Source organism: Ambystoma mexicanum, chromosome 8 (assembly GCF_040938575.1).
Source record: "Ambystoma mexicanum isolate Mex_15411 chromosome 8, UKY_AmexF1_1, whole genome shotgun sequence".
In the NCBI taxonomy this organism is placed as follows: Eukaryota; Metazoa; Chordata; class Amphibia; order Caudata; family Ambystomatidae; genus Ambystoma; species Ambystoma mexicanum.
The window spans coordinates 628,914,978-628,940,900 of NC_090929.1; the positions used below are offsets into that span (position 1 = coordinate 628,914,978).

General features: G+C 47.9%; 1 protein-coding gene across 12 annotated transcripts in view; it reads right to left on the bottom strand.

Annotated features, from left to right (window-relative positions):
• Positions 1-25,923, bottom strand: part of EIF4G3 (eukaryotic translation initiation factor 4 gamma 3) — a 4,880,525-nt gene that overhangs the window by 4,110,984 nt on the left and 743,618 nt on the right. For 10 of the 12 annotated variants that reach the window (XM_069610349.1, XM_069610345.1, XM_069610346.1 and 7 more), the window contains exon 3: positions 23,201-23,332. The exons of the other annotated variants lie outside the window; for them this stretch is intronic. In XM_069610349.1, coding sequence (XP_069466450.1) covers positions 23,201-23,332 — 132 coding nt within the window. The remainder of the gene's footprint in view (positions 1-23,200; positions 23,333-25,923) is intronic. 12 annotated transcript variants of the gene reach the window in all.

Genomic DNA, 25,923 nt, shown 5'->3' on the forward strand with positions numbered 1-25,923 from the left:
AACAAGTCAAAATACTTTGTCTCCTTACATGAGTCTGAAAGTCCATTCACAAAGGAATACTTTGGCAAAGTTGGCTCTACTTTAGCTTTCATGTCCAGTGTTGTCATATAGTCTCCCTTACATAGGAAGATGCGAGAGGAAGTACATCTTTCCTGTCAAACAAGTTCTTGAGGCAATGCTCGTGCGAACTTGGAGCGTTAATGAAGGAAGAAGTCTCTTGCTCGTCGATTTCATAAGTATGGCTAAATTCTGAGATCGTGCTAGAAGGGGAAGACCCTGTTCTAGCTGAATTGGCTCCTTTGTGGAATCTGGTGGCTTGGCGACCTGTTTGTGGACAGAAAATTGATCACTTACAATAATTTGACGGCGGAAATGGGTTTGCAGGATTGCACATATATACGGTTATAGGAAATTGAGGAAGGCTTTGGACGAGAGGTTCGAGGTCAGAACAAAGATCTTGCAGAATGGTTGAAGAAATACAAAGCGGATGGCCATATAGCATCAAAAGTGTACAGACATTTGGCGAAATGCAAAATGGATAATGAAAATCGGCTTGATAAATGGTCAGAAGCTATTGGATCTGAAATGAACATATATAGATGGGAAAATGTGTGCAGCTGTGCCTTTGACAACACGTAACCTAAGGGGAAAGGGTTCGACAAATCAAAATATTAAACAGTGTACTTGACACCACAAAAGCTCTACGAAATGGTGTTGGCTTGAATCCGAGAATTGTTGGAGATGTAAAAACAGGGTTGGTTCATTTGAGCATATTATTTGGGAATGTAGCAGTTTAATGGTGTTCTGGAACGAAATAAAACAGACAGACAATGAACAAGGTTTTAATGCTGGATGTTAATTATGATTTTTCGACCATTATCTTGGAGGAGGATCTAATGGAAGATTTAGCATTCCCACAGAGGTGTTGGTTCTACAGGGCATCTTTGTGCGCGAAGAGAACTTTTACGGGATTGTAAGAGTGAGAAATTGCCTACTGCATCAGAATGGATGGTGGATTTACAAAGAACGTCTTTGTAAGAAAAGGCGATTTTGTTCAGGAATAAGAAAAGCAACCATCATGAAGAGATTTGGAGGAGGTTTTTGGAGTTGTAATGATTTTCCTGTTCACTAAATGATTAAGGGGGAGGGCAGAGGGGTGTTACAATTATATATACTGTCTATGTTTGTCAATTATAAATCAATGTTCAATAAATACGTGAATACAAAAAAAATTGTCTCTCTTCTACAAGAAGAATCAAGAATTCTGATGTGGGCATTCTGAACTTTTATTGTTTGACAAATGTGTTTGCAGGGTGCACATCAAGGTCTGGTGTCTTGGTCTGATCTCTCCTTGGTACTAGGAAATATAGAAAGTAAAAACCTATGTTTACGTGATGTTTAATGACTGGTTTTATTGCCCCATTTTGAAGGCATGCCTGAACTATTTTTTGTAGGAGAAGGGGTTCTTTTGGCATTCTTCTGTTGGGGGTCCGGGGGGTGGGGGGGTGTGTGGTTACCCACAAGCTCTATGCAGTAACCCTTCTTTATTGTGCTCATCACTCACTTGTCTGTGGCAATTCCCCTCCTATGTGTAGATAAATGAGGTTAGACTTCCTCCTACTGTAGCATGGAAGGGGCATGCACATGGAAGTCACTCTTTAGAGGAAGAGGCTGCCCTCTAGGGATTTGGCTGCTACTTAGTCCACAGAACTGCCGACGCTGTGCTGTTGAATACGTGAATGATTAGCTCCCAGAGCCTGTATTACACCCACTCTATGAGGGATGGCTTAACTGGGCAGAAGCTTTCAAATAGGACCAGCCTCAGAAAAGAGGGCCTGTTTGAGGACATCCTATTGTGCTGAGAAGATCTACTTGTGATCTGCCCCACTGTTAAGCGCGCCAGGCCCTTTCTTCACTTTCTCTAGCACATCATCTACATCCTTACTAAAGAGTAGGGCATCTAGGCTTGCATGCATTTCCGGCTTGAATAATGTGCCATGCAACAAAGCGCAGCGTTTAACAGCGGTCCGGGCCATCTGATGGCCTGTGGTCTCCACTGCATGCAAAACATTTATAATAACTGAATTTGTAGTCTCTTTCCCTTCCTGCATAATCTCCACAAAAGCTTGCTCACAAGGTGTAAGGAAGTTCTTTAATTAGGGCATTGACTTCATACCATTGTGCCCGGTTGTACTGCAGCATGGATGCGAACACTATGCTACAGAAGTATTCATTTTCTGGCCAAAATAATTAATCTTTCTGCTCTTCCTCCGGGGCAAGTATTCCGAAATCGAGAGAAGTGCGTTACTCCTCTTTCTGGCACTATTAACCACTAGTGTGTCTCGTATAGCGGGTCCAACGGTGATTGGTTTGTACTTTTTTATTCAATGGAGGCATTTACTGCTTTAGCAAATGCTAGTCTCCGTAAAGAGGGTGCTATGTGCTTTTTTACAGTTTGCAATGAAAGACAAGTTTCTGTAGGATATCTTCAATGCAATCTATATCCTTACCAGATTCCTGTGCATTGATACCAAATCTGGGTGCCGTCCTTTTGAGCAGTCAAAATGGTCATCTATAGGTGAAATTGTATTTGGAAGTTCAACATACTCAGGAGGGTCCACAGGGTAATACTCTTGAGTTCCAGAAAACCTCATCTAGTGTGACCTCATCACCCTGATCCTCAAAAGTGTCCTTATAGTCACCATCTTACTCATCTAATGTATTCGCAAAGGGCTCCATGTTTAGCATGTACTATTTGCTTGGGACACGTTCTGCAATTGGGGTTTCTTGGCTGTGTTTTAACATTCTGTGCTCCCTGTCCTGCACGAAGGTAGCATTTTTGGACACCGTCTGAAAATTCTTCAGTGCCCCACAGTTGACAGATTTTAAAATGGCGACTCAAGGCGATTCCTCCTCGGCTAGAATCTCTCCCTTCTACTCTTCCAATGAAGAGAATTCCAGGAGCCATTTCTTATGATGTGTGGAGAAAAGGGTTGATCCTGACTCCATATAGGTGCTCTGTGGGGATGGTAGTGTTTTAACAAGTTCAACACACCTGCCCTAGGTTGCCCCCCTTCCAGTCTTTTCTGTGTCTACATGCTGGGATGCTTTGTTCTCATGTTTTCGTGATGCTGTGCCTATGCTGGGAGCACTGTGCCTTTGTTCGATCGGCCTGCATTGATCTCAGAGTCTACCCAAATTTTTCGGTGCTACCACCAGAGCGGGTGCTTTTGTCCCTCAATTTACCAATGATGCGATGTAGCAGTCTTCTGGTCGCTAGGTGTGATGTGAGCGCTTGGGAGCTGTGAGCCAACTAAGGCTTTTTCTTTTGACACCTATTGGCTGCCCTGAGTCGAACAATCGAGGGCCAACCTTGATAACCTCTGTCGAGGTGGAGGCTGCACACTGCACCAATTCTCTGCATATATAGGTTTCCCAGTGCTTAACCCTAAGCTTTTATAGTTTTTAGGCTTAAAGTGCGTACATGCCAAGCACTTGGCTTTAGCATGGTCCCTTGAGTGTCAATTGTACGCCATTCCAGGGGAACTTTCAGGCATTGGACATGAACCGCCTAATGAGGCACCTTTTCCCCCTGTACAAGCAAACCAATTTCTGCTGATGTTGTTTCACTAGTGTGGACAGAACAAAAACGTCACATCTGGGGTGCCACGTAACAAGATTGCCTATGGTTAGGCTTGACCACAAGTCCTGTATCTCCACCTCGTGTGAGGCTGTGACAATGGACACGTGGTTATCAGTCGTTTCATGATGATATTTACTCCAAGCGGTGTCTTAGCGCTAGAAGACAAGCCTGCCTAGGCTTGTGCATCTACCGACATGATTTAACCACATAAAGCCAGGAATGTGTGAAGTTCTTTGACTCAAAGAAATACCTTTCTGACACATTACTTTGAATTATACACTTGACACAGGAGTTATCGGATTAATATATGGGATACATTACTCACCGTAATCGTATTTCTGATGCTTGTATCTGCTTAGATTCACATGCTGTGCATAGGCCGACATCTAGTGGAAGCTGCGGAGTATTACAGTTTGTTTTTCGAAAGTCGAAAATGGGCGTCGACACAGGCGTGCCAGTAATACTATCCCTAGTGTGACGTCCACTGTACCCAAGATCCCTCACGCGTCTAGGATCCTCAGATTGTATTTTTTTTTCCCGACATGAGGAAGCATGAGGAGTAGCGTGAGTACAGATAATCCAAGCAGATAGACAGAAAGGTAAGACTACAAGTAATCATGCGCCTTCTCTCGGAGGGGAGGAAGGGTGGGTCGCATGTGAATCTAAGCAGATACAAGCATCAGAAATACGATTACGGTGAGTAATGTATCCCTTCTGAGGCTTGTGGAATCTGCTTAGATCACATGCTGTGCATAGATTAGCGAGCAGTACCAGAAGAAGGAGGTGGGATGTGAGAAGGGTCATGAGCAAACAGGTGTCTTAGAACCGCTTGTCCCACTTGTGTATCTGTCTTGGAATGAGTGTCAATGCAGTAATGCTGAGTAAAAGTGTGAATAGAGCTCCAAGTAGCTGCTTTGCAAATGGTGTCGAGGGGAACATTTGCAATGAAAGCCAGAGTGGCACCAATGCCTCTAGTAGAGTGGGCCCTTGGCGTAAAAGGCAGAGTCTTTTCAGAAAGAGAGTAACACAGCTGTATACAGTTGATAATCCACTTCGAGATAGCGCCCTTAGAGACGCGATCCCCCTCTTTGCCTGTAGCTACGGAGACAAACAGTTGATCTGTTTTCCTTAGCGGTCTGGTTTTATTTACATAGTATAGGACCGCCCTACGCACATCTAGGGTGTGTAGTTTCACCTCAGCCGAGCTTTGCGGGTTTTGGAAGAAAGCCGGAAGCTCGATGGACTGGTTTACATGGAACTTGGATATGAATTTAGGTGAGAACCTAGGGTGTGTGCGTAAAACCAGTTTGTCCTTGTGGATAGTAAAGAAAGGATTCTGCACTGACAGAGCCTGAATTTCACTGACCCTTCTTATGGAGGTAATGGCTACTAAGAAGGCCGTTTTATAAGTCAGGTGTTTGAGACTACTTTTATGCATGGGTTCGAATGGGGGTCCCATGAGCTTAGCTAGCACCACGTTGAGGTCCCATCCTGGCGGTGGGTTCGAAATAGGAGGGTGAAGTCTCTTTACTCCTTCCATGAAGGCTTTAACCACTGGTACTTTCCACCACGAGACCTTGTTATGGGATGTGGTGTAAGCCGAGAGGGCTGCCAGGTGTACTTTCAGCGAGTTAAAAACCAACCCTGCATCCAGCAGGTGGAGCATGTATGTCACAACGTTGGAAGGAGTGCAATCAACCGGGTTGATTTGTTTATTCTGGCACCAGATAACGAATCTTTTCCACTTATCAAAGTAACAGTGCCTTGTATTTGGTTTCCTGGACTCCTTTAGAATGTCCATACACCTCTGTGGTAATTTGAGATGTCCAAACTCTATGACTTCAGGAGCCATGCTGCTAGGTTCATAGAGTTGGGTTCCTGATGCACTGTTTGACCCTGTTGCTGGGACAGTAGGTTGTACCAGGCTGGGAGTCTGATGGGCTCGCACACCGCCATCCTGTGTAGGTGTGGAAACCATGGTTGTCTCGCCCACATGGGAGCAACTAGGATGAGCGTCATCGATTCCTTGTTCATCTTGTACACCACCTTCCTGATGAGAGGAGTTGGTGGAAAAGCGTACGCAAACATCCCTGACCAGTTCATCCACAGGGCATTCCCTTGGGAGTCCGGCTGGGGGAACCTGGATGCAAATCCTGGGCATTGTTTGTTTTCGCTTGTGGCGAATAGGTCTATAGTGGGGAAACCCCACTGAGAGAAGAGATCTTCTACTACGTCTCTGTGAAGGACCCATTCGTGTTCTTCTGGGAGGGAGTCTCTGCTTAGAGCATCCGCTAGGGAATTGAACTCCCCTGGAACATGTTGCGATGACAGGAAGATGTTCCGTCTGAGTGCCCATATCCATATTTTCTGGGCAAGCTTGGACAGATTTGGCGAACGAGTCCCCCCTTGCTTGTTCAGATAGAACATGGCTGTCGTGCTGTCCGTCCTGATCTGCACCGACAAGTTCAGTAGATGGGGCTCGAACGCCTTTAGCGCTCGGAATACTGCCAGAAGCTCTAGCAGATTGATGTGGTTCTTGGCTACTGAGTGAGACCAGAGACCCTGAGCTGTGTGGTGGAGATGGTGAGCTCCCCACCCAGTCAGGCATGCATCTGTAGTCACCACGGCTTGTACTTCGGGATCGTAAAAGGGTTTCCCCTTTGCGAGATTCTCTCTTGTCCACCAGTGTAGGCTCTGTACGAGTGTTGGCGAAACGACCACTAGATCGTCCCACTGACCACTTGCCTGAGACCACTGTTTCGCCAACCATTCCTGCATTGGACGCATGCGCAGACGCGCGTGGGGGACCAGGTAAATGCATGACGCCATCATGCCCAGTAACCGCATAGCTTTGCGTACTGTTATCTGTTGACCTGACTGATAATGCGGAATTTGCAGAAGTATATTCCGAATTCTCTCTTCCGAAGGGAAGGTCAATCCTTTCTGAGTATCTAGGATAGCTCCTAGAAACTGTTTTGAGGTGCTTGGCACCAGACTTGACTTTTTCTCGTTGATAGAGAAGCCTAATTCGTGGAGGAGGTCGATAGTCCTCTGAATGTTTGACCTGCAAATTCCTGGGGTTTCCCCCGTTATGAGCCAGTCGTCCAGATAAGGGTACACCGGGATTGCCTCCCTGCGTAGGTGTGCAGCTGCCACCGCCAGTACCTTGGTGAATACCCTTGGTGCTGAAGCTATCCCGAAGGGCAGTACCTTGAATTGGTAGTGGCGACTGTCCACCTTGAAGCGCAAGTACTTTCTGTGCGCTGGGAGCATGGAAATATGAAAATAAGCATCTTTCATATCCAAGGTTGCCATGTAATCCCCCTTTTTTAGGAGGGGGATTACCTCTTGTAGCGTGGTCATACGGAATTTTTGGGGCTTGACATACTTGTTGGCAGGCCGTAAGTCCAATACTGGGCGCATTGTCAAATCTTTCTTTGGCACAAGGAAGTAAGTTGAATAGATACCCTCGTTTACCTGGTGTCCTGGGACGAGTTCTATCGCGTCCTTTTCTAGCAGAGTGGCGATCTCCTCGAGAAGGATCCTCTGATGCTCTAGGGAGTGCACTCTTTGTCGTGGAGGATGGTTCCGGGGACGCTGCAGTAGTTCTATACAATATCCTGCGGATACTGTTGACAGCACCCATCTGTCTGAGGTGATCCCTTCCCAAGCCTGGGTGAAGGTGGAAATGCGTCCCCCTACTGGGGTTGCGTGACAAGGGACCTTGAACTGAGCGTCACTGTTTTGGTGGGGGCGTGCCACCTCCCTTGTTGGGGCTGCCTCTGCCTCTTCCACGACCTCTCTTGTTACCCCTGCCGTAACTCTGGGTAGACTGCTGGTTGTTATTCCATTGTGTACCGTGTCCCTGGGCATAGTTGCCTCTTTGCGAATTTTGGCCGCGTGGGCGACGAAAATTACTGTTCCCCCTCTGGTTAGGGGGTTTGTTGGTAAGCTGGCCAAGGGATTTGAGAGTCTCATATTCATCTTTGGCATTTTTAAGTGCGTCTTCGACCGCTTTCCCAAACAATAGGTCGGGTTCCACTGGCTTGTCTATTAAAGAAGCCTGGGTTTCTGTCTTGAATCCCGACTGCCGTAACCACGCATGTCTCTTGATAACAGTACCTTCTGCTATCAATCTCCCTGCGTTGTCCGCGGCGTCGAAAGTTGCTTTTAAAATGCAACCAGACACGGCTCTCCCCTCTGCCGAGATTCGAGCCAGCTGGCCCTGTAACGGTTCTGGAGCAGAGGCAATGAGCGCCGCGACTTCTTCCCATTGATGGCAGTTGTAACTAGCCAACAGGGTGGTGGAATTCGCAATCCTTGCTTGGTAGGCGGACGTTGAGGCTACCTTCCTGCCAAACCCGTAAAGTTTTTTGCTCTCCTTGTCGGGAGGAGCTTCTGATGAAGATAAGGGCGTGCCAGCCCTTTTTCTAGTGTTGGTAACCACTAGGGAATCTGGTTTAAGATGTCCCCTTATATACAGAGGGTCAGACTGGGCTGCCCGGAAAATCTTTTCAATTCTGGGGTTGACCGCTCTGGTGAGGTTAGGATTCACCAGGGAAGGATCTATTCTTCGTTGGATGGATTTGAGGATAGGGATGGTCTGAGCGACCGGTCTCCTCTCTCCTACAAACTCCTCCGCGAAGTCCCTTTCCTCCTGTACACCGTGGGTGTCGATGTGGAAATGTTCCGCTGCTCGAGCGAGAACCTCGTTAAGGAGGGGCTGGTTATCAACTGGAGAGTCGGTAACTGGGGCTTCGCTTTGTACTGGGGAATCTATTCTGTAAATTTCCTGCTCATCTTCTCCCTCCTCCAGGTCCTCATCATCTGCATAGTAATCTGTCCCGGCTTGTTCTTCCATAATTTCAAACTCCTGGTCCTCTTCAGGGAAAACTTGTCCCTGGTAACTGGGGAGTGGAGTAGAATATGGAGTGGAGTAAGGCTGAACGTCGAAGGGTTCAGGTCTTTCGAACCGGGGCTTTTTACTTAGCGGGATAGGATCGGAGGAGCCTGAGGGTGTGGCCCCTTGAGGGTTATATGAAAGAAAATGTTCTGGGTTCTTATCATAAAAATCAGCCAAGGACGACATTCTAGACATAACCCTGTCTATGTCTTCACTGGACCATTCCCTGGAACAGGGTATTACTTTAGTAGGTGCTGATTTATGGGACTTTTCCAGGGTAGACTTGTGTTTGCTTGTCTGCCTAGGGTGAGAGGATGGCTTTACAGGAGTGGAAGGCTGTGCTTTACGCTGTTTCCCCCCCTCCCCGTGCGTGGAAAAATGTTTTCCCTGTCCCTTGGAGGCCCCAGAGACTTTCGACGCCTGGCGCCGAGGGTCTGGAGAGGTATCTGTGTGCTTCGGGCGTGGGGCCTCACTGGTGTTAACCGCGGTCTCGGTATCTTGGAGCGCGGCCTGGGAGTGGAAGTCGTCTTCGTCTCCCGACGATCGAACTTCCGTTAATGTGTGTAGCGAGGCACTCTTGGCAAGAGTGGATGATTGCCTTGCGTTGTGAGGTGATCTCGATCGAGAGCGCCCAGAGGACACCGAGTCGGACCGTTCTTTTTGTGCCTCTTTCCGGGAAGTCGATGTCGTCGAGGTCCGGTTGGTCTTAGTGTGTTTAGTGTGTGTTAGGTGTGTAGCGCTTGCGTCGCCGGGGGTCTTCCCCATAGCCGCCCTGCCGGACGACCTTCCGAGGTCGGGGACCTGCGCTTGCCGGCTGTCTTTCGACGCCATAATGCCCTCACCGTCCGAAAGTACAGCGTCGCTGCCATCGCTGAAGGCGCCCTCCACTGCCATGGCCTCCTGCCTGGCGTGGTGGGCCCAACGCTTTGTCGAACGGTCCTTAAGTGTCTTAGGTTTAAACCTACTACACGCTCTGCAGTTCGCTTCGGGGTGATCCCTCGGCAAGCAGAGATTGCACGTGGCGTGCCTGTCGACCCAAGGGTATTTGCGATTGCACTTGGGGCAGAATTGAAAAGGGGTACCCTCCATACGCACCTTAAGGCAGCGGGCTGCTAAGTGTAGGCCTCTGAGTCTGCCTCTCGATGGGAGACTTTCCTCCCCCCGCTCTTTCTGATTGCACCATATATGTAAGAAGGGACATGGTTTGCCTGCCTGTGTGCGTGCGTCCTAACTGCTACCTGGGAGAGTGAGGCCTACAGCTCACAGTGTTACTTTGCTCGTTGAAACACGGTATCCTATGAACAACCCATTAAAGTGGATTTTTTTATGTGTTCAGTGACTGCCCCCATTGCATTTCATGGGACTTGGCTTTAGCAAAGAGCTAGATATGTTCCCTGTTTCTTAAGTCTTTGCAGAACGTGCTATTCGCGTCGGCCTACTACTTTCTTTCCTTGACCTGTTATCAGGTGTAACACTCAAATGGTGCAAAGTCATCGTTTGCACCTACTTTGGGCAGTTTAAATAGGAAGACACAACTTGTGGTTTTGCTCTCTGCTAGAACAGGAAGACACAACTTTCTGGACTTTAGTTAAGCCAAAATATATTCTTGAAGCCAGTGTATGCAACCTCTCTCTGTCTAAAACATGTGTTACATGTCTGATGACCATTATAATCAATGAATATCTTTTAGCAACTGTCCTTAACATTAGCCATTGTTTCTGGCTACAAGCCGCCTGATGTGTGAAAAAGCTTTCTTACTTTAGGCTCACTATCAATACACCATATTTTGATTTTTAGAACTCCTTCTAATGATACTGAGATCTAGTACCCAACGAGGGATCTGCTGATAAGCTTATTTCAGAAGTCCCCCAAAAAGTTGGACATGCACAATGATTTATAAGTACTACATCTGTAATCATCGATCATCTGTTGGAGCTCATAGTGTTACACTGATTTTGAGGCATTGGCAAGTACAGTCTTGGCCGTCCACAATCATTTTTATAAGCAGTGACTGCTTTTCTACTTAGATGCATTTGACCACTTCTTTGTGTATAACCTACAATGTGTGGGATTTCTAGGCCCAGGTCCAGTTAGAATTAGCAGCCCTTAGTGCAAACCTGCCAAACGCAGTATGTAAGGTGGAAAAAAATACAGATAGGGACTCAGAATATGGGGCAGCAATTACAAGTTTTCACCAAGGTATCAGGCAACTCTTGAAAAGAAATTCTCAGATGAGCAGAACCCCAGAGCGACTGTTTAAACAGCCTATTCTGGGATAGCGAATGAGCTGAACTCAAGAGTTATCTACACAGTGGGACTTAAACCCTAGTCCAGAAGAGCTTCTTCAGCTCCATGAATAACTGTACTGGATGTCACGGTCGGACATTTAAAATAAGTAGATTCATACCGGACAGATGCAGTTTGCATTCGTTGCAATATTTAAAAACAAAGGTCTTCAAAAACAATATAGTTAACGTCAAGAGAAAGTGCATGGATAAGAGTCATTAGAGGAAGAAGTATAGCATTGCTTACCGGAAAAATAGTTTTTAAGCAGGATTTCGGTTATAAAATCTGATATCATGCTGTTGGATTCAGGAATGTCATCTTGATTTGAAAAACATTTCCTTTGGGGTATAAAGCATGAGAATCTCCATTTATGTGCTCCTCAGATGCTAGCAGCACCAATGTCACTGAGCCATCGTGAAGGTACTCAGAAATATCCTATTGTCTATTATAAAATGAACAGATCTAATCTGGCTGGGCCTATTTCTAGAGATGAACAAGTTACTTAACCCTGGCAACGTTCTTTCGACTGGATGTTCCCCCCCATGTATTCCTCATCATTAGATATCTTTCCTTCCAGCTTTAGCTGCTTCGGAAAAATAAATTTGTCAGAGGGTGCTGTGTGACGATGCGGTCGACTCAATGTCCCTCGAGGTCGAAGTCATCACGGGTATATATAACACGCACAGTGCCCGTTAGCTTCAGTTCTGTTTTTTCGCCGCCTTCTCGCAGGATTACCGCCATTAGTGTGTCCAAGACAGTATCAGACAATGAAGGAACTTAAGGTGTAATGAAAGGTCATTCTACTGCATGGTAGGTTGGGAGGGGCGATGAGGAATATGCGGGAGGAACATCTACGGATTGTGTCCTTCCACTTATTCCTCATCTTTAGATAGACTCTCAAAGCAGTTTCAGGTTTGGTGGAGCGAGAAAGTATTTTTGAATTTCTTCCCAAATTTTGTCAGACAGAATGCAAAACCACCTTTCCAAACCCTCTTTCCTGGCCTCAAGACAAATCCAGGTGTAGTGTTTTGTGAATTTATGAATAGTAGACCAGGTGGCTGCCGCACAAATGTCATTTATTGGCATCCCTCTTTGCAAAGCAGAAAACACAGCCATGCCCCTTGTGGAGTGAGCCCTCAGGCCTTCTGGGGGATCCTTTCCTGCAAACCTGTAGCATTCTGTAATGCCTAGTATTATGCATCTGGATGTTTGTTTTGTGACCGCCAGTCCCAATTTCTGTCTGGTGTACCCCACAAAGAGTTCGTTATCTTGCTGTATTTTAGCCATAAATGAAATGTAAAAACTAAGTGCCCTTTTTGGATCTAGCCTGTGTAGCCTTTCCTCCTTGCCAGGATGTGGAGACGGATAAAATGTTGGTAAAACAATCTGAGAGATGTGAAAATCCGACGCAATCTTCTGAAGAAATATAGGCTTAACCCTTACAACAGCTTTGTCCTTCTAAACGGTTGTGAATGGTGATTTACTGGCTAAGGCCTGTAACTCGGTCACCCTACGGGCTGATGTTAAAGCGGCTAATAAGACGGTTTTAAAAGTCAGCAGTCTCAATGGACATTAGTGGAGCGGCTCAAATGGAGCGCACATAAGAAATGTCAGTACAAGATTCAAATCCCAAACTGGAACTGAAAAGGTGTGGGAGGGAACACATTTGGGAGCCCCTTTAGAAATGTTCTCAATGGCATTTTGAAATATGAAACTTCTTTCGACGTGCGCTTGAAGATTGAAAGCGCTGCCAAGTAACTTTTGAGGGTTGCAATCAGATTTGCCAGGTGTAGTAAGACAGACAACATCATAGGTGTATTGAACTGAAAAGGGTCCACATTCTTTTCCCTGCACCAGATGCAGAATGTGTTCCAACGGCAGTGATACAAGGACTGTGTTGCTAGCCTTCTTGCTGAATGCAAAATCTCAATTACGTCATCCGGGAGGTTTCAATCCCTATATCTCCACCTTTCAGAAACTATGCGTGAAGGTTGAGTGTCTGGACCTCTGGCGCGAAGGTCCTCTCTTTGTGGAAGATGCATTGGAGGGCAGATGGACATGTCCAGAAGGTCAGAGTACAACGTCCTCGTGGCCCAATCCAGAGCAATGAGGGATCATGGATTTCTCAAACTTTCTCAACCTCCTGATGACATGAGGAGTGACTGGTACTGGAGGAAACTCATACAGGAGTGGAAACTCCCAGTTCACTACGAACGCGTCACCTAGAGCTCCTCTTAGGGGAAAATTCCCTGGCGCAGAACAGTTTGCACATCCAGTTGACACTGGCCACGAACAGGTCTACCTGAGGGGTTCGCCAAAATGTGAAGATCTCTTGAAGGACATCCTGAGCTAGCTCCCACTCGTGCAAGACTGTGCTCTGCCTGTTCAGACGTCTTTCGTGTTCTCCTCTCCGGCCCAGTGAACTGCTGCTAGGGAGATTCCTTCAATTGCCCAGAACCAGAGCTGTATTGCGCCGCGGCACAATGGTAATGACCCTACACCACCTCTCTTGTTGAGGGAGTACATGGCCACTGTTTTCCGTCCTCATCAGGACATTTTTTCCCCGTACAGAAGGCAGGTGGGCCTTCAGTGCTAGTCCGATTGTCCTCAGCTCCAAAAGGTAGATGTGTAGTCTGGAATCTGATGGCGACCAACAGTCACTGTCAGATCGTTGGCTCCCCACCCCGTAAGTGAGGCGTCTAACTTCTCTCCAGCCATTGTTGCCAAAATGGTGCTCACTTCAGAATGTTGTCCTCCCAGGCCCGCCACAGGAGATCCTGTGCGACCCTACCTGAAAACGGAAGCAGAACTGACATCTTACCCGAGAACTGAGACCACTGGGTTCTGAGGGCCCATTGGAGGGATCTTATTCTCAGGTGAGCCCCTAGCACTAGGAAAATATAGGATGCGATAAGGCCGAGCAACTTCAGAAAATTGAAGGCCAGAAGACGCTGGGCACTCTGGAATTTGGTAACCATATGCAGAATGTGATAAGCCCTCACCATGGGTGGCGAGGCTCCCCACCCTCTGTTCCCCCAAGGATGCATCTAGAACTGCTCCGATGAACTTGAGTCTTTGAGATGGCATCATGTGGGACTTTTTGAAATTGACAGGCCCTGATCAGCCAATCGTCCAGGTAGGGGTAGATGTGGACCCGCCCCCTCTCCTGAGACTCGCTGCCACCACCGCCATCAAAGTAGTGAAAACCTCCAGGGCAGGAGGTGGCGCGGTTGAGCAGCCCAAGATAGTGGCTTAGTTTTAGAGCTCTGTGTGGCTCCGGCCGAAATCCGCCCTCACCTGCGGTATTTCTCAACCTTGCAGCCTAAAGTTTCGTGGAGCCGCTCTCCTATCCCTACTGACTGCGCCCCTTCAATCCTGGCCCGAATCGGTCCCGGAAGGCCAGTGAACCGGACTCCTGAGCCAGCTGACTGTCGGTCTGGCGGGGCCTCTGCGCGCACCCGGCTCCTGCTTCCTCCTCCCTGCCTCCTCATCCATAGCGGGCAGCGACCGCAGAGGTCGGTGCCCGTGTGTCCTGCCCCCGTCCTGGGGGCTCCTGCTGCATGGCCCGCGGCTGACTGCCTGAGGTGGGACGTCATCAGCTGCAGCGCCCCCCCCCGGCTGGAGCACGCCCCGACTCCTTTCCTGGCCGCCAGCGCCGGAGCGCTCGCCTCGGCACGGCACAGCCCTTGGACTGATGGTGTGCCTGGCCTACATTTCCCCGCCCCCCATTCCATTGGAGGCTCCTGACCAACTGAATCTACACAGAGCCCCCTGAGTGAACCCTTGCGCAGCAACTGATACACTTTGTCAGGGGGCTACTCGCTTTTGTGGGCTGGCAGCCTCCCTATGCTGGCCCCTGAATGGTCCCGTAATCTCTATCTGGCTGCTGTCACCTTGCCTTCATTGCTGTGCTAATCTGCCCATACCATCGCCACAAGCGCAGTGCCCGTCATCAGCCATCGCCTTGATCACTTGACCATCCGCCTTCCTCTAATTGCTGCAACTGTGGGCCCCTACCTCACCTGAGACTGCACCAGCAATGTCCAACAGATCCAGAGGGACCTCGAAGGGGGGAGCCATGGACAAATTCACTAAGAACGTCCCGAGACCGGAACCTGGCCACACATCATCCCTGCAGGAGGAACCAGAGCCTGACCCTCGTCCCTGCGCAATGGCCCCCGATTTGACTACACTTATGGAAACTATGGCCAAAAATGTCGCCTCCTTCCATGAGAAGCTAGACGACATCAATGCCAACGTGGCCTCCTTAAAAACACGAGTGGACCAAGCGGCTACCAGGATAACTGATGCTGAAAGTAGAATATCAACGAACGAAGATGACATTCAAGTCTTGCAGAACACAGTTGCCACCTTGTCACGCGACATGAAAAGTGTGAAAGCAAAGTGTGACGACTTGGAATCGCGCTCTCGTAGAAACAACCTGAGAATTATTGGGGTTCCGGAAAATGCCCTGAAAGGGCGCATGGAAGACGCTGTTGAAACCTTGCTCAGAGATCTCCTCGGCAACCCGGCCCTCTCGCCCTACTTTACAGTCGAACGCGCCCATCGAGCTTTGTCACCACGCCCCAAACCAGGCGACATCCCAAGGCCCATCACCAGGATCCTAAATTACAGCGACAGAGACCTCATCCTCCGCCTGGCGCGTGAGAAGGGAGACCTACACCTTGAGGCCAATACCATCAGGATTTTCCCGGATTTTTCAATAGCGGTACAACAGGAGAGGCGTCAATTCCTCGGGGTCAAGAAATTGCTTCGGGAACAAAATGTCCCGTACGCCATCCTGTTCCCTTCACGACTCAAAATCACACACAATGGCAAATTGTACTTTTTTACTGTGCCTGACGAGGTGGTAAAATTTATTGAAGCGCATATCCCTCTTCATGATCCAACTGGTGGCCGCGCCGATGAAGATTGATCTAGCGTATCATACCCTAATGCGGCCTAACCGTCCAGTAATTCTTCAACCTGAATGTGTCAATGGCAATAATGTACCGCAAACTCAGCCCCTTCTACAGGCATCCGGCTTCAGGCTTACCCTTGGTACTTTGGACATTGATCTCCATTCTCTTCTTGGGGCGTGGAACTGACCATGAGCCCTTGTTGCCTTTTCATTCCCATCCTGTTTTCAATGGGCTACCGACTTTGGGACCTGACATAAGATCTGTTTACCGCAGAACCTGTCTTTGACAGCCCCCGCTGTCCTACATAATGGTCAAATGGCTGTCCACACGGCAACAGCACACCTCACTACAATTGCACTGTTTATGTTTGGTTGGGTGTTACTGCCGGTTGGCCCCGGTTGGACCATAGTAGGGGCATATCCCCGTTGAATAGTGCCCTTTGACCTCTTCTGTTCAGGGAGTGTCGATTTAATTGCTGACACCTATAATTGGCTGGTGGTGGTATATACACTGCAAGTTGGGGGAGGGCAGTGAGGGTGGGAGGTGGTAATGTTGTAATTTTGGAAACCGGTATTGCAAAAGGCAGAGGCAGACCACACGACATCGGGGCGCCCACTTAGGGGCTTGCTCCGCCCTATTTGTAAACCACGGCGACAGTGGTGGGATGTTCCTTAGAATACTAGAATGCCTACTACAGTGATGTCCTAGAACATCCGGGGTTTAAGTAATTACACCAAGTCGCGCAAAATCATGACCTACACCAACAGACATGGATGCAAAATGCTATTATTACAGGAAACTCATTCCATGGGCGCCCTGACCAAATGCATGGCACCGGCATGGGGTCCCCACAGATAGTACCCCTCTGGCTCGGGTCGAGTAGGAGGTGGAATGACGATGATTCATAAATCACTCAAGTACTTACTCCACAAGAGCTATATAGACCCAGAGGGAAGGTATGTGATATTACACTGCACTATAGTTAACAGTGAATATTTGTTACTGAACACCTATGGCCCTAATGTGGACTCCCCTGACTTTGTAGACCGGGTGGTGTCTATATTACTGGGATATGTGGGGGTGCATATTATCTGGGGGGTGATATGAATTTCATTTTAGACGTTAAACTGGACAGAACAGGCACAGCCCCCAGACCACTATCCGGCGCGGCCCAAAGACTCCTAGTACACAGTACAACACTCGACATCCAGGATGCATGGCGAGTATTACATCCACAAACACGTGAGTACACCCACTACTCCTCGGTGCACGATAGCTCGTCCATAATTGAAATGTTCCTTCTGTCAAGCGCAATACTGAGGAAGGTGGTGGAAAAACAAATTCTGGCTTGCACCCTGTCGGACCATTCACCAATCTTGATGTCCCTGGAACTGGGAGTGCCTCCTCCCACCGTCAATACTTGGAGGTTCAAGTCTTCTGCACTACAGGACAGAGTTCAAGGCGGACATTCTTGCCGATATACAAACCTACTTTGAGCTCAACACACCCCAGTCCACCTCCTTGGGAGTCTGTTGGGACGCTTTCAAAGCCTTTATCAGGGGAATGTCTATATCCAGGGAGGCAGGAGTCCTTAAGACTATAAGAGCAGCCCTTGGCCGCTCCGAAGCCAAATTGCGCAAGCTGGAGAGGGCTCATCCGTCAGTTGACCCTGCCACTCTACCCCAAATCAGTAAAGAACACCAATTCTTTAACAAGCAGGCCACTAGGGAGGTGCAATACTTTAGCCGCCCACAGGCTGCGCGGAAATATGGGGAGGGTGATAGACCCGGGAAAACATTGGCCGCCCTGGCCAGGCGCGAGTGGGGCCAAACTCAGATCACTTATGTTAAGGACAACCAGGGGACAGCTCGCTGGTCCGACCAACAGATCCTGGAAGTCTTTAGGGACTTCTATACAGAGCTATACTCTCAGCCCAGGAACACAGCGAATCCTTTATGCGAGACTTCCTCGAGCAGATTCCCACAACTTGCATCTCCCCCGCAACCAGGGTCCAGCTGGACTCCCCCTTCCAACTAGATGAAATAGTTGAAGCCATGTCTAAGTGCCCTAAGGGTAAGGCACTGGGCCCCGACGGGCTGACTGCAGAATTGTACCAAGAGCACGTGGCCATACTAGTCCCCAAACTACTTGAAGTATGGAATGAGTCACTCCGGCTAGGCTCCCTCCCCAACACTACGTGAGGCCGTTATAACGGTTTTACTTAAACCCGGTAAGCCCAACGATGAGTGCGGATCGTACAGGCCCCTCTCGTTAATGAACTTAGACACCAACATTTTTGCTAAAGTGATTGCCAATCGCTTCCTCCCGGTCATGTCATATATGGTCCATGATGACCAATCAGGCTTTGTGCCTGGGAGGTCCACATCCCATAGAATTAGGAGGTTGTTCAATGTCATGTCCCGTATTGACCAGGCGGTGAGTGCAGTCGCAGTTACACTAGATGCCCAGAAGGCATTTGACATGGTGTCCTGGAAATACATGTGGCTGGTGTTGGAAACCATGGGCATAGGGCCTAACATGTTAGCATACATTAAGTTACTCTACACCTCCCCGGTGGCCAGGGTCTGTGTAAACTCCCAGATGTCAGGCCTGATCCCCCTTTTTAGAGGTACCCGGCAGGGCTGCCCGTTCTCCCCAATCCTGTTCGCCCTGGCAATAGAGCCAATGGTGGACTACGTAAGGGAGCAACATTCACGCAAAGGCATACGGCTGAAAGACTCCCCTGAAATGATTTTGCTCTATGCTGACGACGTACTGTTGTTTATAAGAGACCCGGCTGTTCACTTTGACCCAATCTTGCGCGATATTACCCATATAGGTACACATTCTGGGTTCACTATAAACTATACTAAATCAGAAATCTTCTCCCTCGCCAGCTCCATGCTACAACCTGCCACTGAGTACCCGCTCTGCTGGTCCCTGGATGGGATCAAATATCTGGGAGTCCAGGTTTCCCTGACCAAAGACACATTGCTGGCAGACAACTACCTAGCTGCGGCAGAGCAAGCCGAAGCCAAGATGGCGCGCTGGCGCACCCTTCCACTTTCACTGGCCGGGAGACTCGTTGGTGAAAATTATTTTGCTCCCCAAATTACTGTACATATTTAGCAATGTCCCTATCTGGCCTGGGAAAATGGTCAGACATGACACTCCCCTATGACAGAGGGGGATTCACCGCCCCCGACATGCTGCGGTACTGGATCGCAGAACAGAACAGAACAGGCGCAGTTTGCCTCCTATTGGTACCCAGGGCCCCCACCTCGTCCCCATGTCAAGCTGGAAACATTGGCAGCAATGGGCACCAACAAAATGTCCTCAATTCTACACCAACACTACGAACCTGATTCACCAATCGACCCGGTCCATTCAACGGTGCAGGCCTGGGGCCGGATATTCGTGACCTGCACCGAACAACACATACTACAAATGGCTTCCCGCCTGGAGATTCCCCGGGCTGGAACCCACATTCGACACAGCACTCGTACGACACTGGGAAGACCTGGGATATCACACCCTAACAGACTTATACCCTGGAGGGCAGTTCATAACGCCACAAACGTGGAAACCGGGCCACTCGGGGTCCGCACTGGAAACCTTGCAGTTCTATAGACTCTGCGCTGCCTTCAGAGATGCATGGCCTGACTTTCCCGATGAATCCCCGGACTCCTCTGGGATTGGCTACATCGCCAATTCGGGAGGTGCTCGTTGGGTGATATCTTTACTGTACAAGCTCTTACTGACCACTGGCCCCCTCTGATCCTCCCGGGCCCGAGACAAATGGGCGTCTGAGCTGGAGTTGGCGCTCACCGACAACCTATGGGAGAAGATGTGCTCTCATACCAATAGGGTCTCCTTAAACTTCTGCTATCGAATTATACAGTAAAAGTTATTAAATAGGCTGTACTACACCCCGCGCAGGATCTCCAGCTTTGCGCGCGCTGACCCACAACCTTGCCCCTGCTGCGGCGCGGAGGGAGCTGACCATCTACATATGTTCTGGAATTGTCCAGGCCTGACTGCATTCTGGGGCAGGGTTTTGGAAACATTATCTGAAATTACTGACTCTGTGGTTGACACTGACCCGTGGGGTATTCTGTTTGGGATATGGCAGACTGACGGAGCTAAGAGCATGGCTAAGTTACTGAATATTGGTTATATAGTGGCTAAAAATGTGTTTTGAAAAACTGGAATTGTCCCACCCCCCCTTCATTCCAGAAATGGTTAAATCTGCTCACATGGTCCAGAAACTGTGAAGAAGAGCTTATTGAAATGATCCCAGCCCGCTCCCGCCCCCGAAACATATGGTCCGCCTTCAATAGCTACTTGAATGGCTTAGATGACACCTCCACAGTAGACGATGCCCCTAAGCCTCCTCCTTGACGAACCTGGGAACTTATTGCCCCGCGTTGTTTCACCCCCCCCCCATGACGTCGCTCCATTGTTATTGTATACCCCTGTATTCACTCATGTATGTACCTAATGCTTTGTCTGCTCTGATGTATGTATATGCTTTATGCCTCTGCCGATGAAAAATAAAGGTTTAAAAAAATAAATAAAAAGAAAACCTCCAGGGCAGCGGTTAGCCCGAATAGCAGAACTCGAAACTGATAATGAGAACTGCCAACGGAAAACCTCAGGTACTTTGTCCTTGTGATGGATAGGCACATGAAAGTAAGCATCCTGAAGGTCCAATCCCCATCCAATCAGGCAGCTGGAGGGCCTGAGAAATAGTAAACATCTTGAACTTGTCCTTCCTGAGGAACTTGTTCAAGGATCTCAAGTCCAAGATTGGTCTCAATCCTCCAACCTTCTTGGGGATTAGGAAAAATGAAGAGTACCACCATTTGTTCCTCTCCATCAAAGGTACTGGTTCTATAGCACCCTTCTATAGCAGGCTCCAAATTTCCTGCAAAAGGAATGGATCCGGAACTTTGAATGAGTGGCTCGCCGGTGGATGATCCCGAGGCCTTGTTAAAAAGGGGATGCAGTAACCATGGGCTACTGTCTCCAATGCCCACGCATCTGAAATAATGCCCTGCCATTCTTGCAGATGTTGAGAGAGTCTGCCTCTTACCATTGTCTTGTGGGTTAAGGCCTCAAAAGGGTTTTGAGGCAGCTGAAGCAGTGGCTGAGGGTAAAGTAGCCGTTGCTTGGGTGGACTCGGGACCTCACCCTGTCCACCAAGAGGGAACTTTCTTTGGCCACTTTGACCAGCCTTTCCTCTCGCACCATCGAAAGGTGAGTAGTAACGAAAGGACCTACCCCTCCAAGCAGGTCCACTGGGGTGGGATGGTTGTGGCGGTCTAATAGCGGCACCAAGTGATTTGGCTGCCACCACAAGGTCTGCAGCTTCTCCAGGCTCTCGTAAGCCTTGCTGCCAAACAGCTGAATGCCGTCAAAGGGCATGTTGAGCAATCTGGATTGCACATCCAGTGCAAATCCAGACTTCAACAACGCAAACCTGTGTATCACTGTGCTCGCCACCATAGCTCTGTTGATGCTGTCTGCAGAGGCCAAGTCAGACTGAAGAGACTCGTACATCCCCTCCTTTCAGTCTCTCACGATGTTCAGGAAGTCTCTCTCTTCCCCTTTGGGAATGTGTTCAGCCGCCATGGGGATGCAGTCACACAAGTTGAACGAGAAAAGTGCGTAAGTGGCATTGGCTGATTTTAGCGCCATGCTTCCAAATTGTTTGGATATGGAAGTAGCTGCTTGAACGTCTAGGCGTTCTGGTGTTGGGCGCCTAGATAAGTAGTCTGGGTCACTACTCGAGGGCTTATATTTTTTGGTGAGGTTCATGTTGACAGCCGGACTTGTATCCGGTGACATGCAATTGGCTTTAACCCTCTTTTGTAGGGCAATGTGAAATGGTAATACAGGGTCCTTTTGAGGTCCCTTATCCAGAATATCGGTAAGGTCGTCCTGTTCAAATGGAGGAGCTGGCCTGTCCCATCCCAATAAATCATTCACCCCAGACATCAATTGTCTATAAGAAGCATCTGCAGGCTCTGCCGGGTCTGGCTTGCCAAATTCCAGCTCTAGTGATGTATCTATGCCACTTGCTGACTAAGTTCTCAAAGGTCCTTAATACTGGACTCCTCTGAAATTAGAGCCTCAGGAACATTAGGTGTTCCAAATTCTAATTCAATGGGAGGAGTATCCTGGTCAGATGGCTCATGTTCCTCATATATGGACGACAAGGACTTTAAAAAATCCTTCCTTGGGAGTGGCTTGCAGGATTTCTATGCTTCCTTCGATGGAATCGAAGGTTTAGATGCCAACGGCTTCAATGCTGATGGTGTCGATGATTTTGGCGCTGATAGTATCAATTTCAGCACTGATTGTGTCGATGGCTTAAATGATTTTGGCGTCACAGATTTTGATGATATCCATGTCGATGGAGCCCTCAAAGGGCTTGACCCCTGACTCAATGGAGTCTTCGACGGACGAGGGCTGGTCCTGTCGTCGAGCCGAGACCTTGATGGCTTATCTCCCGGGCTCTATGGCGAGCAGGATTTGGCCTTAGGCTTTTCCTTGTCGGCCTTTGAAGGAGTTACAGGAGCATGGCTTTTAGACTTCTCCTTCAAGGGGGTGCAGGACGCCTTCCCAAAGATTGAGCATTTTTTGCCTGAATACCTCCCATTCGGCTGGAGTCGGCGACTTACTTGGGCAGTCTATTTTCCTCTCGGGGGAGGAATCAGAGGAAGTGGGAGGGGACCTACAACGCCTTTTCTTCATTTTTCTCGATGAAGATGAGGAGTGGTGTGAAGCGCTCATGGAACAGGAGAGTTTCTTGGACCTTTTCCTCCAAAGAGAGTCACCTTTTTGAGCATGTCCTCGAGGGGGATTTCATAGGGGACCAACTCGCTGCTAACTTCACCTTGCACTCCAACGCCTTACCTGTCATGGACTGGCAAGACCCACAGTCTGCCATCCTGTGCTCGACACCAAAGCACCACAGACACACCATATGGGGGATATGTGATAGATATCTTGGCGTTGCAGTCACAGCACTTCTTAAATCCGGTCTTCGGGGTTGATGAAGCCGATGAGGCCATTTCTCTATATGGCGCAGTTTATGAGGAAACCGAAGCAGGCTGTAATTCTCAAAGCGTTTGTTATTGCGGAAAAATAGAATTGAAGCTAATGGGAGCTACACATGTTAAATATACCCGTGATGATGTCCACCTCGAGACGGAGGCCCACATTGAGACAACCGCAATGATGCACAGCACCCTCTGGCAAAAGCTTTTTCCGAAACAGCTAAAGCTGGAAGGGAAGATATCTAAAGACAAGGAATGCGTGGGAGGGCACAATCCTTTCGAAGAGAATGTTTTGGAAGACTGTATCCATTAGAAACAAATGTGTAATTGGGAACCGTCCATCTGAATGAAAAGTATGATGAATTGTTATTTACAAGCTCACCTGTGGAAGTCCAGGGGACGATGCATGCCCTGGAGGAGTTCCAGAAAGTGTTGTGTGCGCTTTACTTATTTCATGTGCAGAGTAAGGCGAAGGGACCGGGGTTCCCGGTTGTCTTGCTACCTGTGCTGCAACCTGCAAAATGAATGGAGAACTTTAGAAAATAAAAATAATGTCTTTGGGTTTAAAGTTCAAACCTGGGGTAAACAAACATGTTTATTAAAACCTATACCGGCATATGTAACATCTAGTTTTTGCTGCATTATTTTGGCAAAGTTCTAAAAACCACCAGCGGGCTGAATTCCAAGCACAAAAAAAGGAGAGAGCAGAGTGGCAATGGCACAAGACAACAGGTTAGATGAGCAAGTCTAACAACATGAACAATTGAGACTCAAAAGCCCTTCTCAGTACACCAGCTCATCATGCTGGAGCTTAAGAGAGCATCAGAGTGTAGTGACTACGAAAGGAAGACAAGTATCCCCAAATATACTTTTATTTACGTTTTAACAGTTAAAATGATTTGCTAGGCTGACCTTATGTTTATGGTCAGTTGGCAAATTGGTAATGGCCGTTCTCGAGGTATCCATCTGTTCAAGGAATATATGTTATGAGTTTGTATACAGGGCACGCATGCCACAAGTATGACTCATGTAAAATAAACAGCATCTTGAATTTAATGTGTTCCTTCGTTGGTAGGCAAGTGTAAGCTCTTCAAGGCTGGAGAGACACTAGTGAACAGATTTAATTAAAAAATCCAGATTCTCTGTAACCTAGGGCAACTTAGTTTGTTGACCAGGAGGACGATGTCCATTCCACCACAAGAATCAAAGTATTCTCCCGGCATCAAAGGAAGGAAAAAAAGCAATGGAATCTTTGGCGATATGAATTTGATTACGCAACCAAGTCACTTTGAAAGGTGACCCGCAGGACTGGGGGCGAGGGCAGGGCGGTCACAATGTAGGACACTTTCAACAAAATACAGGTATACACCAATAAAACATAGGAGATCTAAACAAACGCGCCATTAACAAAAAACTGAAACCTCACAAGGAGTATCTGAAAAAGTGAGCACATTCTTTACATTAATAAATTAGAATTCAATTGAGCAATTACAGATTTAATTTAAAAACGTGCATTTAATGTAGAAAAAGTGTTATTGGCAAAGCTAACTTTTTCATAAAGGTTAATTGTGTTACATCAAAAAAAATCCCAAAATAGACATGTAGACAATGTAATCTACAATGTCACACCATCTTATATGCAATTTCATCACAGTAAAAACGTAACTAAGAAAAAAATGTTAACAGGACATAATTAACACTAATAGTAACAATTCCAGACCTGCAGAAATCACATATGCTGCCCGTTTTTTGTTCCTTTACTGCAAGCTGATCTTGACCAATAGGTGTCGACTGATAGGAAAGTAATTTAACATGTCTCTAGTCTTCTCAGGGTCGTCTCTTGTTTCTGTAAGTACCTGCACACATAGTAACTTATTGGTTACTAGCCAATAATAGGAATAAACTTTCTTGGGTGAGTAAACCTTAAAGGCCGATCACCAACTGCTCTTAACCTGCATATTTTCAAATTTTATACTTTTTGTGCAAGAGTATCAGAGATTTTAATAGGCAGGAACAACCAAGGAGAGAAGCCAGCACATACTGTGCCAGCACTACTCTTATGATAATCCCCATATATTATAAGCACATAGTGAAGCGGGAATCCTCTACTACAGGGGTCTGCAACTAGTTGCTCTCCAGATGTCCTGGACTACAACTTCCATGATTCCTCACCATTAACTATGCTGGCTAGGGCTGAAGGGAGCTCTAGTCCACAACATCTAGAGAGCCAAAGATTACAGAGCCCTGCCCTACTATATGGAATATGGTTTTACTAATACAAAGTATATGTGAACATAAAGTGGAGTGACCATGGTTCTATGGTCCCGTCTTTATCCACCGAGTATTATAGGTCCAATACTGACATCACCGTTGTATGGTTCCTCCGATTGCTTGAAATGTAAAAGCTTGTATTAGAGCCTCTTCATCCTTTTCTTTGCTAGAAGAGGCAAATTTATATTTTTAATTATGTACTAGCAAAAAGTACCCGGTCTCCAAACAGGTTCGGTGGACCGACATGACAACACTTATCAATTGTTGAAAATCAATCATCCGTTAGGTTGCTGTTCCAATTCCCTTATCGCTTGATGTGCCTTGCACTCGGAAGTAAACTGCACAGAGAATGGGGGTGTGTGGATACCACGGAGCAGACGTTGGGGGAAGGCAAAATTTGGTGTGCTGCTGCATACTGGGACCTTCTGTGCTCTCTCCCCACCGGTCGCCTTACGCTGACATGCAGCAGTTCGTTGGGTGCAAATATCTTGCAAACCGGGTTAGGTTTCCTGGCCTCCTTGAGGATATCCATACACTGCTGTGGTAGATTAAGGTGTCTGAACTCTATGACTTCAGGAGCCATGCTGCCAAGTTAATTGAGTGTGGCTGAGGGTGTACCGTTGTTCCGTGTTGGGTTAACAGGTTGGTTAGGTACGGGAGCTTGATGGGATCGCACATTGCCAGTTTGCGCAGATGCGGATACCATGGTTGTCTTGCCCACACAGGAGCAACTAGGACGAGCGTCATCTGTTCTCTGTGTATCTTGTTCACCACCCTGCTCATTAACTGTGTTTGGGGGGAGGGAGGGAGCATAAGCAAATTTCCCTGACCAGT